Source organism: Cetorhinus maximus, chromosome 1 (genome assembly GCF_964194155.1).
Source record: "Cetorhinus maximus chromosome 1, sCetMax3.hap1.1, whole genome shotgun sequence".
NCBI classification, from domain to species: domain Eukaryota; kingdom Metazoa; phylum Chordata; class Chondrichthyes; order Lamniformes; family Cetorhinidae; genus Cetorhinus; species Cetorhinus maximus.
Window position 1 is genome coordinate 210227130 of NC_135879.1, and position 19363 is coordinate 210246492.

Here is a 19363-nt window from a genome sequence, read left to right on the forward strand (position 1 = left end):
GATCCCAGGAATGAAAGGCTTAACATATGAGGAACGTTTGAGGACTCTGGGTGTATACTCGATGGAGTTTAAAAGGATGAGGGGGGATCTGATTGAAAATGACAGAATACTGAAAGGCCTGGATAGAGTGGACGTGGGGAAGATGTTTTGCATTAGCAGGAGAGACTAGGACCTGAGGGCACAGCCTCAGAGTAAAGGGAAGACCTTTTAGAACAGAGATGAGGAGAAACTTCTTTAGCCAGAGAGTGGTGAATCTATGGAATTCATTGCCACAGAAGGCTGTGGAGGTCAGGTCATTGAGTGTATTTAAGACCGAGATAGATAGGTTCTTGATTGGTAAGGGGATCAAAGGCTACGGGGAGAAGGCGGGAGAATGGGGTTGAGAAACTTATCAGCCATGATTGAATGGCGGAGCAGACTCGATGGGCTGAATGGCCTAAGTTCTGCTCCTATATCTTATGGTCTAAATGTGGTTGGCTCTTAAATGCCCTCAGTTCACAGACAATCAGGGATGGGCAACAAATGCTGGCCTTGCCCACATCCCATGAAAGAATAGGACCGCATCACTCTTTCTGCCTATGTTGTTTGTGTCAATGTAGACTATGACTGCTAGCTGTTCACCCTCGTCCTCCTCAGGATGCTCTGCAACTGTTCAGTGGTATTGTTGACCCTTGTACCAGGGAGCCAACACATCATTCTGGATTCATATCTGGAGCCACAGAAACTCCTGTCTATTCTATCAAATCACCTATCACTATTGATCTTCCAGCCTCCCTTGTACCCCCCTGTACAGCCAAGCAAGCCATCCGTGGTGCCCATGACTTGCCTCAGGCTGCACTCCCCAGATGAACCATCAGCCTCATTTGTATTCGGTTGGAGAGTGGGTTGCACTCAGGGGACTACGTGCCTGCTTCTACTTGACTTTCTGGTGGTCACACGCTCTGTCTTTCCCTACATATCCTTAAGCTGCAGGGTGATCACAAGTATCAACTGCCATCCACAAATCTCTCAACCTCACGGCTGCACCAGTGATGCCAGCTCCATGGTCAAGCTCCAAAACATGGAGCTCAAGCTGCTGCAACTGATGACAAATGGTTATCCAGGACACGGGAAACATCCTGGAGTTCCCACGTAAGACAGGATATGCAGTCTTGAGGTAAGAGCAGCCCTGCCCCTCCTTTATCTGTTCGTTAATAACCTTGCTACTGCTAATGAACCTTACCACTGCTAATGGACCCTAATAATCCTTAATACGCATTACTAGGAGTAGTAAACCTTATGCCAAAAAGAAGACATCAGCTTATTCCTTATTTGGATGAGATAAATATGAAATACTCAACAGCCAATCACCTAGCTGCTTCCCTGTGATTCACACATTGATTTTTCTTTCTGAATGCGGGCTCTGACCCCTCAACCTGGCTCTTGGTGGTGGATAGCCCTGTTCTGCTCTGTTTCCCGCTACTCATCAAATGAAGCCTTGCTCTCTCCGCGATGTTTTAAACTCCACTCTGCTATCACTATTTCCAGTCACTCACCAAATGAAATTTTGTTCTCTCCACTATTTTCAGCCCCGGTCCGCTCCCAGCTTCCCGCTGCTCACCAGCTGAAGTCCCGCACTGCTCTATTTCCCACCGCTCACCAAGTCTACCCTTGGAGAAAGGAAAATCAGCAGCAATACTCACCAATCAACTAACTGCTTTTCAGTGATATCACAGTTGGATTTTTTTTCTCTCTCCCAGTCCCTGCAGCTAGTGATGCTGCCCTGCTTCACACCCCACCCAGTCCCTGCAGCGAGTGATGCTGCCCTGCTTCACACCCCACCCAATCTCTCTTCAGCGAGTGAGGCTGCCCTGCTTCACACCCCACCCAGTCCCTGCAGCGAGTGATACTGCCCTGCTTCACACCCCACCCAGTCTCTCTTCAGTGAGTGACACTGCCCTGCTTCACACCCCACCCAGTCTCTCTTCAGTGAGTGATGCTGCCCTGCTTCACACCCCACCCAGTCCCTCCAGCGAGTGATGCTGTCCTGCTTCACACCCACCCCGTCTCTCCAGCGAGTGATGCTGCCCTGCTTCACACCCCACCCAGTCTCTCTTCAGTGAGTGATGCTGCCCTGCTTCACACCCCACCCAGTCTCTCTTCAGCGAGTGACGCTGCCCTGCTTCACACCCCACCCAGTCTCTGTTCAGTGAGTGATGCTGCCCTGCTTCACACCCCACCCAGTCCCTCCAGCGTGTGATGCTGCCCTGCTTCACACCCCACCCAGTCCCTCCTGCGAGTGATGCTGTCCTGCTTCACACTCCATCCACTTCCTCCAGTGAGTGACGCTGCCCTGCTTCACACTCCACCCAGTCTCTCTCCAGTGAGTGATGCTGCTCTGCTTCACACTCCACCCAGTTTCTCTTCAGTGAGTGATGCTGCCCTGCTTCACACCCCACCCAGTCTCTCTTCAGTGAGTGATGCTGCCCTGCTTCACACCCCACCCAGTCTCTCTTCAGTGAGTGACACTGCCCTGCTTCACACCCCACCCAGTCTCTCTTCAGCGAGTGATGCTGCCCTGCTTCACACTCCACCCAGTCTCTCTTCAGTGAGTGACACTGCCCTGCTTCACACCCCACCCAGTCTCTCTTCAGCGAGTGATGCTGCCCTGCTTCACACCCCACCCAGTCTCTCTTCAGTGAGTGATGCTGCCCTGCTTCACACTCCATCCAGTCTCTCTTCAGTGAGTGATGCTGCCCTGCTTCACACTCCACCCAGTCTCTCTTCAGTGAGTGACGCTGCCCTGCTTCACACTCCACCCAGTCTCGCTTCAGTGAGTGACACTGCCCTGCTTCACACCCCACCCAGTCTCTCTTCAGTGAGTGACGCTGCCCTGCTTCACACCCCACCCAGTCTCCCTTCAGCGAGTGATGCTGCCCTGCTTCACACCCCACCCAGTCTCTCTTCAGTGAGTGATGCTGCCCTGCTTCACACCCCACCCAGAGTCTCCAGTGAATGATGCCGACCTGCTTCACACTCCTGATTCAATCTAATATAGCAACATTTAGCAGTTTACAGTATCTACAGTGTTATAATATAATGGTTATCAAAACGTCTTCACTGTACTGCAGCCTGTGAAATCTTAATTACAAATTAAATTTAGTACAGTATACTTTAAATAAGTTATGAATCCTTAAGGTGTCTAAGGAATCCAGGATCCAATTGGCAGTGCTCCAGATAAAACTCGTTGCAGTGCTGTATAATTAAACAGAATGATTGATGGGTGAATATTTAGCTCATGTATTAATTTACACAACCCTGGAAACAACACAACTGCTGTCTAAGGTTTGCAGCATATATTCGTGTATTAGGCCAATATTTATTGCGCAGGAGCATAAATAAATGCTTATTTAAATTAATTTCAATTTATTTGCTAGACTAATGTTTTCATCTTATCCTTAGTGGTTAGAGTTAGATTCTTAGTTCGCATACCCAAGTGAGAATTGACTTGCATTTGAGTTCCAATTATCCTTGGATACCCAGCCGAGATTCACTTCTATGTTCAAAGTCATGGGGAAGGAAAGAGAGCCCTAATAAGGGAATATCAAAAGTTAGACATTAAATGTGAAAATAGTACCTCACAACTGGTAATCCTGAGATTACTACCCAAGCCCTGCTCTAATTGGCAAAGGGAAAGGTTGAATAGGAAGGTGAGCATATTGTTGAAGCACTAGTACGGAGAGGGGAGTTTCCACTTCATGGGGCACTGGCACTGGGTCAGGAAGGAAATGTACTATTGGGAAGGAAATGTACTGCTGAGATGGGCTGCACCTGAATCACAGTGGGACCAGTGTTGTAGCAGAAAGGACAAGTGCTGACAGTCGGACTTTTATCAACTAGTAAGACTGGATCTGGATTAATTTACATACAGAGAAAACAAACTGGAAAAATTTACATGCAAAGAAATAGAATAGCAGCTGAAATCATCAGAAGAACAGGGGATTTATCCTGTGTTCTGGTCAATATTTATCCCTCAATCAACATCACAAAAACAAATTATCTGGTCGTTACCACATTGCTGTCTGTGGGACCTTACTGTGCTCAAATTAGCTTCTGGTTTCCTAAATTACAAGTGACTTCACTTCAAAACTACTTGCTTAGCTGTTAGCTGCTTTTGGAACATCCTGTGGTCTTGAATATAATACAAGTCTGCCTTGCTTTCATGATCGATTTTCAACCCCACTGCCCTCAACTGTCCAGTCTCCTACATTTTCTTTTAATGTAGGCTACTAACTGATCAATGTTGACCAGGCAAAGGTAATGGGGATGGGTGGAAAAACCTGGAAGATTCTGATTAACGGAATTCAGCTTGAATAGGCTAATACCTTCCACTATCTTGGGTCACTTAATCATGCAAGATGTAGAGTCTACCAGAGAAATTTGGGCTAGACTTAACAAGGGTCATGGCATTGTGAACTTCAATTACAATGAAAATTAGCCTTCAGAAAGCCCTTGTATGGCTGTGAAAGCTGAACCATCAAGAAGAATAAGAGCATTTGAAATGAAAGGACTCAAAACAGGTATTACGTGTGTCATGGATGGCCAAACGGACAAACCAGTGGGTGCTCGAGAAAACTGGTGTTAGGAGGAACTTGTTTTAGCCAGTGATATCAAGAAAGCTCACATATTTTGGACGTGATGAAAACAGGAGCGGAGTGTTTGGAAAGAGAGAGGTAATGCAAGGCAAAACATCTGGAAAACATGCATAAAGACCAAAGATGGCACAGATGGATTAAATCAGAACGTGGACTGGTTTCTCTATGGGACAGGCAGCGAGGGCAGTGGAGAATAGAAATCAGTGCAGAAACATTGTTCGTAATGTGGCCAACTCTCAGAATGAGGATGGATGAAGACAGGCATACTAGGATATGAGGGATATAGCTTAGTGATTAGCCCGGAGACTTTTTAAAATTGTTTAGACTTGTATTACAAAATGTTGGCAAGGTTATGGAGGGTAGTTTCCATAGGGAACAGAAAGTAACATTACAAGAATGTGCAGTGGTGTATGGTTCCTCCAACAAAATTTTACACCCTTGGATAGTATTTACAGCACATAAACAGGCCATTCAGCCCAGCAGGTTCAAGTCAGTGTATACGAAGCTCCTCCCACCTTCTGATTGTGTAAATTGACTTTTCCCCTCAATAGGTATCGCATGTATTTCTCCCACCATTGAGCATTGGCATCCCATTCACAATCCTCCCCCAGTGATATTCTGCAATTAATCATTAGTAAATGTGTAAGCACAGCCTGGAAGATGCATCTAGCCTCTGCTCAATCCCCTTCCTAAGTGGAGATAAGTAACTCATGAAATGAAACACTGCTAATACAAACTCATGTCCCATCACTGAGGCACTGAGCTTAAATTGTCAGTTGAATTTTTCAGAACAAGTGGTGAAATTTTCGGATTTTCCACCAGCTTCTGCTGAGTGCTGCTTTAAACTTCATTAAGGAAGTAACTCCATCAAGGATGAAACTCCCAATTATTGGGAACATTTAGTCACATGCCTACAAGTCTATCACAATGAGGTCCACTTGTGCTCGTTCCACACTTCACCAGAAGCAGAGTAAAAAGTCAGCCTATCCGAGTGAAATGATAAGTACCTGCATCACATCTCAGTTCAAGAGTATACAGAATCAGTTCTGTTTTTTTTTTAAAGTCAAGACTAAATTAATGGGCTGTTTATGTATCTTTATGTACACTTTAAACTTAAGAAGAAAACATGGGGGCACATGGCTTGGATCCATTAACTTAGCCAATACAAATCAAGTGCATGGAGAGGCATGATGCAGCTGCAAAGCATTTATTGCAGCAGTCTACACCTGCAGAAAATAATTGAATCAGGCTACATCATTTGGAGAAAGATTTACAATGTTTCAGGTTGAACAGAATTTCTGACTTTAGAGGCTTTTAGATAACCAAGACAGGCTGCTAAAATAAAAGAGGAAATAGTATACTTTGCAAACATTTTATTTATACTAGTTGCTTAAAAGATAAAATGCATACATTACTTGTTCCATTCAGAATATCTGGTGACATTTTGTCAAAGTTGTTCTATTCCAGACAGATTTCCATTGCTACCTCGTGCAGTCAATGCCATTCCAATCATCAAACCAACAGGGGCTCAAAACAACAGACGTCAGAATGCCTGATTCACAATGTGTCTCAATGTTAATGCAAAATTCTCAGTCAGCTTACAGTCCTTCTGCTCAATTCAATCTTTTACTACAAAGGAATAACACTGCAGATGCTATATTTTCCCCCTGTTTAGATTTAGGTCTGTAGTCCCTTCCAAGCCTATTTTATATTGTAACTCAAAAGGTTTATGATGTCCATTTTCTATCAGTTCTCTTAGTCATAGTGAACTAAATAAGGACCTAAAAATCTGAAAGGACTCGAGTAAAAACTGACTTGGACCATGAAGGGGGAATTGGAAGTTTATTTTTTAAATTAGGTTTTAACGTTGGGTGCTTCTAAATTTCAAAATGAAAAGTATCCCTAAAATTTAAATGTAGACTGAGGAAAATTTTTTTTTAAAAAACATCAACCATGCAAAATGCAAGATTTCATCAGAATTTTTTTGCCCCCAATTCAAAGAATTAAAATATCTCTTAATTGCACAAGACAGGCACTCAGTTACTTTGAGCCGATAACTATAATTTCATCCTAACCCCTGCAATGTCAATGAATGATCTCTTACACATTAGTTTTAATAAATAGCATAATCCAATGCAACTCTAATGTAAGAAAAAGGGCCGTCTTAACTATTTCTAGGTAGGCATTTCAGATTTTTATCATATACTTTTTTCTGTTCTTATCTATCCTAATAATACTTGGTTCCTAGTAGTCTCTACAAATGGTGCCGAAGCATAGTATAAAGATTTGCAAAATGTGCACACATCCACACACAGCAAAAGGGAGAAATAAAAGCTGAGATTGGCAATTTCCCCACCCCTTTAGCAAACTGTCTTAAAAACTTTACAATAGCATGTCAGTTGCAACTTAAACAACAGCTAGTAACCAGAAAGCAGAAGTCAATCCAGATTCAAAATAATTAGAGTGTTAAAAGAAAAACTTGTACTGGTCTTATGATTCATTACATTCCTAAGTGGTCACATTTCCAACAATACAGACCTTCCATTTGGCTGAGAAGCATTTCAAAGGCATAGTAATTGGTTTTGTTATTCAGATAATTAAAAATAATCTAAATTAGTAGCTCCCCATTTTCATTTTTAACTCCTGTAAAAATTACATTTGCTCATAAAAGATACACTTCAATTTACATTTGGTTTCGACTGGAATTGTGACATCAATGTATTTTGCAGAAACCAATCGGCAGATGCAGTGAAGAGCAGTAAATACATAATGCTCCTAAATGAATACTCAAATGTTGCCACTAGGATTTCAATAACATGAAATGTTCACAGGCACACTGTTTTGGGTACGTCTTCCCTCTCCTCCAACTTGGATTTCAGTGAATAATAATAAGCATATGAAACTTTTGTATGATGTCCACCTGCATTGTGAAAAGATTTAACAGTACAATTACAGGTTTTGACCATCCAAATTTAGGTTCCACCTGGTGAAAGTATTTGCACTCTATAACACTGCTGGTAATAATGGTGGAAGTAATTTCAGATGATGTCAAATAAGCAGCATTTTGGTACCAATTATATTAAATAAGCCAAAAAATACACTGCAGAATGACGTTTTAAAAAGAAAGTTCAACCTTCCATTTCTACAGTATAAGAATGTGTTAAAAACAGACAGGGTAAAACAAAATTTGATCTGGCTACAAAACATGAATGCCCTTGATGTTGATCTTAATATAATTCATCATCATCTAATGCTGAAAAATGAATTCCTTACAGAGAACATCAATAACAAAGAATACCTTATCACCTCAAACTTGGTATACATGGAATTAGGGGGTTTTTTTTTGGGGGGGGGGGTGTGGAAATCGACACAAAGAAGAACGAACACAGGCGTTTCAGCATCAGATGCATCTGAACAGCACAGAAAAAAAAGTTCCACTTTTTTAGTGTTACTAACAAGATCTTGATTTCTGTAAAAAAATATACAGCTTTTTAAGTTTTTCTCTCAGATCAGAAACAAGCATTTCTTAAACCTCCTGTCTCTGGTCATAAGCTGTGCGTAATTTGAAAACTTTGGCCAAAGCAGCCAATGTTAAACAATGGCCAGACCCACATGCAAAGAAACATAAGAAAGAGATTGAAAGAAAAAAAATTAAGAAGCAAACTACATTATTGAAGGTGATGAACTAACTGTACAATACAAACATCCCTCTATAGAGGAGCTCTCTCTTAAGGGTGCAGTATAAAAAAGAAAGTTTTTTTTGAATAAAGTGCAAATCAGGTGTTCTTTCAAATAAAGAAAGCCTGGATCTGTAAAATGTGGCTGAAGAGGCCACTTTGCTGTAATGCATGTTTTTTTTTTCAAAAACAGGTCGCCATCTGTTTTCTCAACCAGTTTTTGACTGCTCTGGAAATTTCTAAATTGTAAACCAGAAAACATTTTTTTCAAAATAATTACCCTCCCCCACTTAGTACTGCCTTTTCTGGCATGGAGGTATTAGTTATTAAGGTTTCAATGTACTATCAGCAAAACTATCAGAACTCAAACAATGATACCCTCATTGTTCCCACATTTTGCCCCATCTTCCCAGTTCAGTTTTGGGCTTGGAGAAGAGTGGCTAACCAAATGAACTGAATAGCCTTTTGCAGCACCAAATCAAGCAATATTCACAGCATTTGAATGTAGGATAACCATTATTGGTAGTTAATACAGTCTGTATTAAGTCATACAGGCTGTGAATCATACTGGTGGAGTATCAAAGTAGGAAACAAAGACACAAGCTTGAATACTGAGGTTTGTCAAGAGAAAATAAACAGTAGTTTTGCTGTTTGATTTTTTTTTTGCATACCTACCAAAAAAGTTTTTGTTCTGAAAGAATATGCTGAACAAAAGTAAAATACATCAGTTTATTAACAAGGTTGAACTCTAGTCTTCTCCCCACCCCACCCAAGCAAGACAATGACTATTGTAGAGCAACTCAGTCCAGGGGCTGTGGTTCTGCAATTGGCATGGTGTGAAGTACTTCATCCAGCAGCTGAAGGGCACGATGTAGGTGAATTTCAATCCAGCAAGGGGTCTCTTTGATGCTTTGCCTTGGGTAATCAGGTCCCCAGCCTTTAACAAAACTCATCCTGAGAATACATAGACGGCGCAAGTCATCCACTCCTATTCCAGCTGCAGCAGACAAACCTGAAAATGCAATGTAGGTTAATGCAAGGGCTTCAGTTAAAAGACTTCGGAATAGTTAATATATTGGGAATAAGATTCTTAGGAATAAAAACAATGAACTGGAAAAGCACATCAAATTGGTCAACGCATGAAGAGGATATGCTGACGTTTTTGTCCATAATCACAATGGTTAAGCACTCAAAGAGGCCATTCAGCCAGTCATGTCAGTGCTGGTTTGCCAGAAGAGCAACGCACCTAGTCCCACTCCTCTGCGTTTTCCCCATAACTCTGCAAACTTTCTCACAATTCTTCCGTTCTCATTTAAAGGCCTTAAATGAATCTGCCTTCACAACAATCTCAGGCAGAGCATTCAGATCCTAACCATGCACTGCGTTTACGTTAAGAGTTTTCCTCATGTCATCATTGCATCACCATAAATTGTTGTCCTCTGGTCCTCTCGTTCCACCAAGAGTAATAGTTCCTCCCCATCTGATCTGTCCAGACCCATCATGATTTTGAAAGCCTCTATTAAATCTCCTCTTAATCTTCTCTTCTCCGAGGAGAACAGCCCCAGCTTCTCCAATCTAGCCAAGTTGCTGAAGTTCCTCATCTCGAGAAACCATTCTCATGATTTTTTTCTTTTTTTTTTGCTTTATTCTTTCATGGGATGTGAGCGTCGCTGGCAAGGCCAGCATTTGCTGCCCATTCCTAATTGCCCTTGAACTGACCTTGCTAGGTCATTTCAGAGGGCAATTAAGAGTCAACCACATTGCTGGATCAGGTAGGGATGACAGATTTCCTTCCCTAAAGGGCATCAGTGAACCAGATGGGTTTTTACAACCATCGATGATAGTTTCATGGTCACCATTAGTGAGACTAGTTTTATGTTTCAGATTTATGAATTAATTCAAATTCCACCAGCTGCCGTGGTAGGATCTGAACCCACATCCCCAGTGCATGATCCTGGGTCTCTAGATTACTACCGTTTTCCCCTAATGCATTCAAATCCTTCCTAAAGTGTGGTGCCAATAATTGGACTCAATGCTCCATTAGAGGCTGAGCCAGGTTTATCATAATTTCCTTGCTTCTGTACTCTATGCCCCGATCATAAAGCCCAGCATCCCGTGTGCTTTCTCAACATTCCCTGCTACCTTCAATGAGTTAAGCACCCACACGCCAGTTCACTCTGCTCCTGTACCCCACATTTAGAATTGCACCCTTTATTTTATGGAGAAGAAATCAGTCAACGTTTCGAGCCCTCATGGCCCTTCAGCAGAACTGAAGCATAGTTTCAACAAGGGAGAAATATAAATTGGTTTAAGGTGGGTGGGGGGGAAGAGACACATTGAGGGTGTGGTGTGAGCAGATAATCAAAAGATGTCAGAGACAAAAGGGTCAAAGAGGTGTTGAAGGTGGTGGTCTTTGTCTGAGAAAAGTGCTAATTAAGAATGCAAGACTTAGCACTTTTCTCAGACAAAGACCACCACCTTCAACACCTCTTTGACCCTTTTGTCTCTGACATCTTTTGATTATCTGCTCACACCACACCCTCAATGTGTCTCTTCCCCCCCACCCACCTTAAACCAATTTATATTTCTCCCTTGTTGAAACTATGCTTCAGTTCTGCTGAAGGGCCATGAGGGCTCGAAACGTTGACTGATTTCTTCTCCACCGATGCTGCCAGACTTGCTGAGTTTTTCCAGGTAATTCTGTTTTTATTTTGTTTTGGATTTCCAGCATCCGCAGTAGCTTTTAGCTTTTTGTTTTTACCCTTTATTTTATATTGCTTTTCCTCATTCTTCCTAACAAAACATATTACTTAACACTTCTGTGCACTAAATTTCATCTGCCATTTGTCCACCCATCCTACAAGCCTGTCTCTGTCCTCTTGAGGTTTATCACTATTTTCCTCACAGTTTACAATGCTTCCAAGTTTTGTGTCATCCGCAAATTTTGAAATTATGCCCTGTACGCCAATATTCTCTTGACATAGATCAAGGGCAGAATATTGCTGTCGGCGTGCAGGGACGGGCCCGACATGCTGATGGGTAAAATAACACGCGATGACGTCGGGCGTGCACCCTGATGTCATCGTGCATCATTTCGATATTTTGTTCGGCGGGCATGCACTGAAGGCGGTTGTGCGCACACCGAACTGTCAACAGCCTATTAAGGCCATTAAAAAAGCAATTAAAGTTGTTGACAACACTGCCCATCCAACCTTATGGTTGGCGGGCAGGCGAAGAGCCCAAGCGGCCTTCGCGTTTTTCAGGAAACCTCATTCACGGGCGGGATGAGATTTCCTGAAGGTTTAATAAATAAATTTTGCTTAATTGACAAACATGTCCCAGCTCGTGTGACACTGTTGCATGAGGGGACATTTCTAAATAATTTTTCGCTTTATTTATAAAAAAAGGTTTCATTATGTACTTAATCTCGAGGCAGCTCCATGCCTCAGGGAGATTGCTGCGCTCTTTTGCGCAGGCCCCAGCTTTCCCTCCTCCCCCCACCCGCACAGGTAGCGCTGAGCACTACGCAACGCGTATTACGCTGGGTGGGCCTTAATTGGCCCGTCCATGTAAAATGGCAGCACACAGCTGATTGCGGGCGGCGATCTGCTCTGCGCCCGCTCCCACCTAACATAGGTAAAATTCAGCCCCAAGAGAAGCTGTGGTCCTAACACAAACCTTTGGGGAACTCTACTATACATCTTCTCCCATTTCAAAAAACAACCATTCACCACTACTGTTTTCTGTCATTCCATCAACTTCGCACCCATGTTGCAATTGCCCCTTTTATTCCATGGGCTTCAACTTTGCTGACAAGCCTGTTATGTGACATTTGTCAAATGCCTTCTGAAAGTCAATCAACTTTCTGTTATCTCATCAAAAACTCAAGCAAGTTAAACACAGTTTGCCCTTAACAAATCCACGCTGGCTTTCCTTAATCCACATTTGTCCAAGTGACTGTTAATTTTGTCCTGAATTATCACTTCTAAAAGCTTCCCCACGACTGAGATTAAACTGACATGCTTGTAATTGCTGGGCTTATCCTTATGCCCTTTTTTTGGCAAGGGGATAACTTTACAATTCTCCAGTCCTCTGTATCTAAAGGAGGATTGGAAGATTATGGTCAACAGCTCTGCAATTCCTGCCCTTACTTCCCTCAGTATCCTCGAGTGCATGTGAACCAGCACTGGTGAAGTATCAACTTTAACTCAGCCAGCCATCTAATACCTCCTTTTTATCTTTTAACCCATCTAGTGCCTCAACTATCTGCTCTTTCACTGTGACTTGGGCAACATCATTTTGGTAAAAACAGATGCAAGTACTCACATTTAGTATCTCAGCCATGCCGCTGCCTCCATGCATAAATTGCCTTTTTGGTCCCTAATCAGCCCCACTACTTTTTCCTTTACTATTTACATGCTGTAGAAAACTTCTCGATCCCATTTATATTAACTGTCAGTCTCTTCTCATACTCCCTGTATGCTTATTTCTTTTTTCACTTCACCTCTGAACTTTCTATATTCAGCCTTGTTCTCAATTGAATTATCCACCTGACATGTCATATTCACTCTTTTTCAGTTTTATCTTACTCTCCATCTCTACTGCCATCCAGGGAGCTCTGGATTTGTGTTCCTACCTTTCTCCATAATGGCTGTAAAGCATTTTGAGACTTCTGGTGGTCACAAAAAGGTCTACATAAATGCAAGGCCCAATCTTTTCTCTCTCTCTAATTTCCTTGCAAATTTGTTCCTCTATATCTTTCCACTGGATGGTGGCTATAGATTGGATGCAGTAGTATAATGGCACCTCTGTGGTTCTTTTTTAGCCTTAACTAAAGAGATTCTATCCTTGAAATCTTTGTATCTTCACTGGCTACGGGTGAGGTCCCAGCTGACTGGAGAATGGCCAATGTTGTTCCATTGTTTAAGAAGGGTAGCAGGGATAATCCAGGAAATTACAGGCCCAGAGGATTGTCAAAGGATACAACGGGATATAGATCGGTTGGAGACTTGGGCGGAGAAATGGCAGATGGAGTTTAATCCGGACAAATGCGAGGTAATGCATTTTGGAAGGTCTAATACAGGCAGGAATTATACAGTAAATGGCAGAACCCTTAAGTGCATTGACGGGCAGAGGGATCTGGGTGTACAGGTCCACAGGTCACTGAAAGTGGCAACGCAGGTGGATAAGGTAGTCACGAAGGCATATGGCATGCTTGCCTTCATTGGCAGGGGTTTTGAGTATAAAAGCTGGGAAGTCATGCTGCAGCTTTATAGAACCTTGGTTAGGCCACACTTGGAATATTGAGTGCAATTCTGGTCACCACATTACCAGAAGGATATGGAGGCGTTGGAGAGGGCACAGAGGTAGTTTACCAGGATGCTGCCTGGTCTGGAGGTTATTAGCTATGAGCAGAGGTTGGAGAAACTCGGATTGTTCTCACTAGAGCAGCGGAGATTGAGGGGCGACTTGATAGAAGTTTACAAAATTATGAGTGGCATGGACAGAGTAGATAGTCAGAAGCTTTTTCCCAGGGTGGAAGAGTCAATTACTAGGGGACATAGATTTAAGGTGAGAGGAGAAAACTATAGAGGAGATGTGCGGGGCAAGTTTTTTACGCAGAGTGTAGTGAGTGTCTGGAATTCGTTGCCAGAGGAGGTGGTGGAAGCAGGTACGATAGTGGTGTTTAAGAGGCAGCTTGACAAATACGTGAATAGGATGGGAATAGAGGGATACGGACCCCAGAAGTGCAAAATGTTTTAGTTGACGGGCAATATGATTGGCGCAGGCTTGGAGAGCCGAAGGGCCTGTTCCTGTGCTGTACTTTTCTTTGTTCTTCTTTTGTTGAACGTTCTAGGACACCCTCTCTCTCCCCAGTACTGTAATGTTCTCCTTAATCAATTCTGCTGCCCCACCCCCTTTCTTTCCCCTCTTATCTTTCCTGAACATCCTGCATCCAGGAATATTTAGTGCCAGTCCTGTCCTTTTTTGACCAAGGTCCCCTTTTTTTATTATTTGTTCATGGGATGTGGGCATCGCTGGCTAGCTTCATCCTGGCCGCAACATCATATTTCCTTGTGGCTGTGGCTATCTGCACCCGCAGCTCACCAACCTTATTTTCCACACTCCATGCATTCACATACATGCACAATAAAATTAATTTAGACCTCATTTCATTCCCCCCCTACTCTTTTTTAAAATTCATTTACGGGAATGTGGGCATCTCCGGCAAAGCCAGCATTTATTGCCCAATCCTTTTTGCTCTTGAGGAGGTGGTGGTGAGCTGCCCTCTTGAACCAGTGCAGCCCATGTGATGTAGGTACATCCACACTGCTGTTAGGGAGGAAATTCCAGGATTTTGACCCAGTGACAGTGAAGGAAAGGTGATACATTTCCAAGTCAGAATAGTGAGTGGCTTGGAGGGAAATTTCCAGGTGATGGTGCTCCCTTGTATCAGCTGCCCTTGTCCTTCTAGATGGTAGCAGTCGTGGGTTAAGAAGGAGCTGTCTAAGGAGGCTTGGTGAGTTTCTGCAGTGCATCTTGCAGATGACACACACTACTGCCACTGTGCGTCGGTGGTGTAATGAGTGAATGTTTGTGGATGGCGTGCGAATCAAGCGGGCTGCTTTGTCCTGGATGGTGTCAAGCTTCTTGAGTGTTGTTGGAGCTGTACTCATCCAGGCAAGTGGAGAGTATTCCATCGCACTCCTGACTTGTGCCTTGTAGATGATGGACAGGCTTTGGGGAGTCAGGTGGTGAGTTACTCACCTCAGGATTCCTAGCCTCTGACCTGCTCTTGTAGCCACAGTATTTATATGGCTAGTCCAGTTCGGGTTCTGGTCAATGTTGAAGAAGGATGTTGACAGTGGGGGAATTCAGCGATGGTAATGCCATTGAATGTCAAGGGGTAATGGTTCGATTCTCTCTTGTTGAAGATGGTCATTGCCTGGCACTTGTGTGACACAAATGTTACTTGCCACTTGCCAGCCTAATCCTGGATATTGTCCAGGTCTTGCTGCATTTGGACATGGACTGCTTCAGTATCTGAAGAGTCGAGAATGACCCCACCTAATACCATGCTATTTCTACTCCAATGCTTTCTGTGTCTCCCAATTCACCATGCAGCTTGCTTTTCCTTGCTAACATTTCCTGCTTCCCAAACCCCTGCTAAACTACTTTAAACCCTCCCCAGTAACACTATCAAATTGCCCCACAAGTATATTGCTTCTGGCTCTGACCAGGTGCAACCCATCCAGCCTGTACTGGTTCCATCTCATCCAGAACTGGTCCCAGTGTCTCAGGAATCTAAAAGCCCTTCCTCATTCACCATCTCCAGTCTTGCATTCATCTGTTCTATTCTATTTCTATACTCACTAGCCCATGGTATTGGGAGTACTGTATTCCAGAGATTATTACCTTTCCGTTCCTTCTTACTAGTTTCTATGCCAGCTGCCTAAATTCTGCCTGCCTTTTTCTACCTATGTTGATGGTACCAATATGGACCAAGGCCTCTGGCTGTTCATCTGAGTGTTCTGCAGCTGCCCAAAGACATCCTTGATCCTGGCATCAGGGAGGCAATGCATCATCCTGGCTTCATGTCTAAAGCCAAGAAACGCCCGGCTGTTCCCAAAAAAATCAAACCCTCTATCACTTTTGATTTCCCAATGTTCCTCTTGCCCCGCTGTATAGGTGAGTCAGCCAATGAGGTGCACTTGTCTATGGCTGCACTCTCCAAAGCAACTATCACTCTCACCAGCATTTAGAACTGAACACTGATTGGAGAGTGAGATGCACTCAGGGCGCACAACCTGCTGAGTCTTTCTTGACTGCCTGACGGTCACTCCTTTCCTCTTTGCCTGCATACCCTTAAGCTGCAGGGTGACCACATCTACAAACCTGCAATCCATGAAACTCTCAACCTCCCAAATGCGCTGCAATCACACCAGCTGCTGCTGCTCGTGCTCTGAAACCTGGGGTTCGAGCTACTGCAGCTAACGCTTCCTGCAAACGAGAAGTGTCCTGGAGCTCGCACACAGAACAGGACGCATACTACGAGGCTCCTAGCTGCCCGATGTCTTTATTTATGAATTAAATAAATAAAGGCTCACCAGCTACTCACTAACAAGCTGCTTCTCTTGCATAATGTCACGTTATCTCATAGGGAGGTTAACTGAAATGTTTTAATTAACTTTTATCTAAATACTTAAGTTTTAATTTGCTAAGAAATTCAGAACCCTTTAGTGTTACATTCTCGTTATTTAATTTTAACTTTATCCCATAAATCTGATTAACTGATTGACACTAACTTTAATCATTGATTAATTACAAAATTGGCTTTTTTTTTCGGATTCGTACTAAAATATCAACATTCTGGAGTTACCATTGACTGGAAACTGAACTGGACCAGTGATATAAATAAATACTGTGGCTACAAGAACAGGTCAGAGGCTGGGAATTTTGCAGAGAGTAATGCACCTCCTGACTCCCCAAAGCCTGTCAACCGTCTACAAGGCACAAGTCAGGAGTGTGATGGAATACTCTCCCCTTGCATGGATGAGTGCAGCTCCAACAACACTCAAGAAGCTTCCCACCATCCAGGACAAAACAGCCTGCTTGATTGGCACCCCTTCCACAAACGTTCAGCCCCTCCACCACCAACTGGGATATTCTGTCTGAAATATTATTCAATTGATTTGAATGCTAATTAACCAGCATTTTCTGTTTTTTACTCTGATAGTTCCAGCATTCGTTTTCTTTCCAAACATTGTGCCACATTTGATTACCTGCAGGACAAACATTCAGATGCCTTACAAAGCTTTGCATGAACACCTTGATATGAGCTCTTAATAAAAGTAAGCAGAAATGCTGACAAGCTCCATTTTATTTTGCTATCACAATGAACATTTACTGTAATTTATATATAGTCTAACTTAAATTTAATTTCCAGGTCTATGTTCCTTCTCCCAAGTTGACAAAATAGTTTATAGGAACCATATCACAACATCTTTCAATATTCCAAACCCACAGCCAGCATGGAATAGAGAAAAAAATTAGCTGTCCCACACACATTATCCTGTGACACAGGGACCAAAAGGCAACTCTGGTAATTTCTCAGTTCTGTCCTGTAAGTACTCAGGTTACATGAATGGGCAAAAATTTGGTAGATTGGAGTATAATGCGTGAAAATTTGAACTTCTCCACTTTGGCAGGAAGAATAGAAAAGCAGTATACTATTTAAATAGAGAGAGATTGCAAAAGTAAGTATACAGGTACAGCAAGTGATTAGGAAGGCAAATGGAATGCTGGCATTTATTGCAAGGGGAATGGAATAGGAAAATTTTACTGCAGCAGTAGAGGGCCTTGGTGAGACTACATCTGGAATACTGTGTACAGTTTTGGTGTCCCTGTTTAAGAAAGGATATAATTGTATTAGAAGCAGTTCAGAGAAGGCTCACTTGACTCATTCCTGGGATGAGAGGCTGAGCTTATGAAGAAAGGTTGAACAGGTTGTGCTTATACCCACTGGAGTTTAGAAAAATGAGAGGTGATCCTATTGAAACATAAAAGATCCTGTGGGGACTTGATAGGATGGATTGCAGGAGGATGTTTCCATTTGTGGGGGAGGCTAGAACTCAGGGACACAATTTAAAAATAAGGGGTCTCCCTTTTAAGGCTCAGGTGAGAATTTTTTTCTCTCAGAGGGTGGTTACTAAGTGGAACACTCTTCCCCAGTGGAGGCTGGGTCATTGAATGTATTAAAGGCAGAGTTAGACAGATTTTTGATAGCAAGGGAGCCAAGGGTTATCGGGGGAGCAGGCAAGAAAGTGGAATTGAGACCATAACCAGATTAGCCATGATCTTATTGAATGGAGGAGCAGTCTCGAAGGGCTGAATGGCCTACTCCTATATTCTTAACTGTCATTCTCACCAATGACAGGCAGACATAAGATATTTTGGCTGCAAGGTAATAAGATGGAGCCCTGCAGCTCTTTGTTTCCAGTACCTCCATGCAGATCGATATCAATATCTTCATATTCCTTTTTCAATCACCAATCTGAAGTTTAACTGATTAAAGTTATTCTGTAGTGGACAGACTGCCAAGATATAATGTGGCCTTGGAGTGGATGTGAATAACCAAAGTAACTAGCTCATAAAATGAAGTACAGGTATTTCCCTGTTTGAAGTGCGTTCTCAAAGCAAGTTTTCAGTTCCGTTTTAATGCAGTTAGTAAATTAGCTCTAGAATAGTGCTGCTTCCATCTTAATTTTAGTGAATGTGCCAAGAGCCACGTTCTAACTCCACATGCCGAGTCTGTTTTTTAAACACATTGCTGCTTCTGCCTCACTCCTGCTCGCCATTTCTCTCCATCCCTCCTTTGTGCCCTTTCCCAGCCTCATACTTGCTGCTTCCCTTGCCCACTTCCTTCCTCCCGCTCACCGCTTCCCTCGCCCACTCCCTCCCTCTCGCTAGCCGCTTTCCTTGCCCACTCCCACCTGCTTGCCATTTCCTGCTCCCAAAGTCTTGCTGCTTCATGTTTGCCACCCTTCTCCAAAGCTCTCACTGTGAGCAAGGGCTCAGAAGCAAGGCAGAGAAAGGGACGGAGTGATTCAGGTAGCGGTTGAGTGAGGAGGAGGGAGCAGGAGTGGGAAACAGTGAGCAGGAAGGATGAGGGGGAGGCTAAGTTAGTAAGAGTGAGCAAGTTAGTAAGAGGGTATTTGGACCATGTAGGTTCAAGGCAACTAATAGGTTATTAATGTAAAAATTACAGGTCAGGAACATATCCTACCATTATTACATGTTTTCTTCTAAGAAAGTGATTTTTGTTTAACACACCATTTTTTGTGGAAATGAATTAGGAGTGATAAATGAAGGATAGCTGTATTGAGAATGTCACATCTTTAACCAAAGAAATCCAACCATACAATTGGAAGTTGACACAAAAGGTCCCTACTTTCCTCTAGCATTGATAGCCCGGGGCACTAAACTTGCCCAGGAGTTGTAGAATGTATATAATAAGAAAGATCCAATAGTTGGTTGTGGGGACAATTACCA

General features: G+C 43.0%; 1 protein-coding gene across 5 annotated transcripts in view; it reads right to left on the reverse strand.

Moving 5' to 3' along the window:
* Nucleotides 1–5992: 5992 nt before the first annotated feature.
* Nucleotides 5993–19363, reverse strand: part of LOC144686798 (mothers against decapentaplegic homolog 4) — a 94728-nt gene continuing 81357 nt past the window's right edge. For all 5 annotated transcript variants that reach the window (XM_078552543.1, XM_078552554.1, XM_078552517.1 and 2 more), the window contains one exon: nucleotides 5993–9323. In XM_078552543.1, coding sequence (XP_078408669.1) covers nucleotides 9112–9323 — 212 coding nt within the window. In that variant the 3' untranslated portion in view covers nucleotides 5993–9111. The remainder of the gene's footprint in view (nucleotides 9324–19363) is intronic.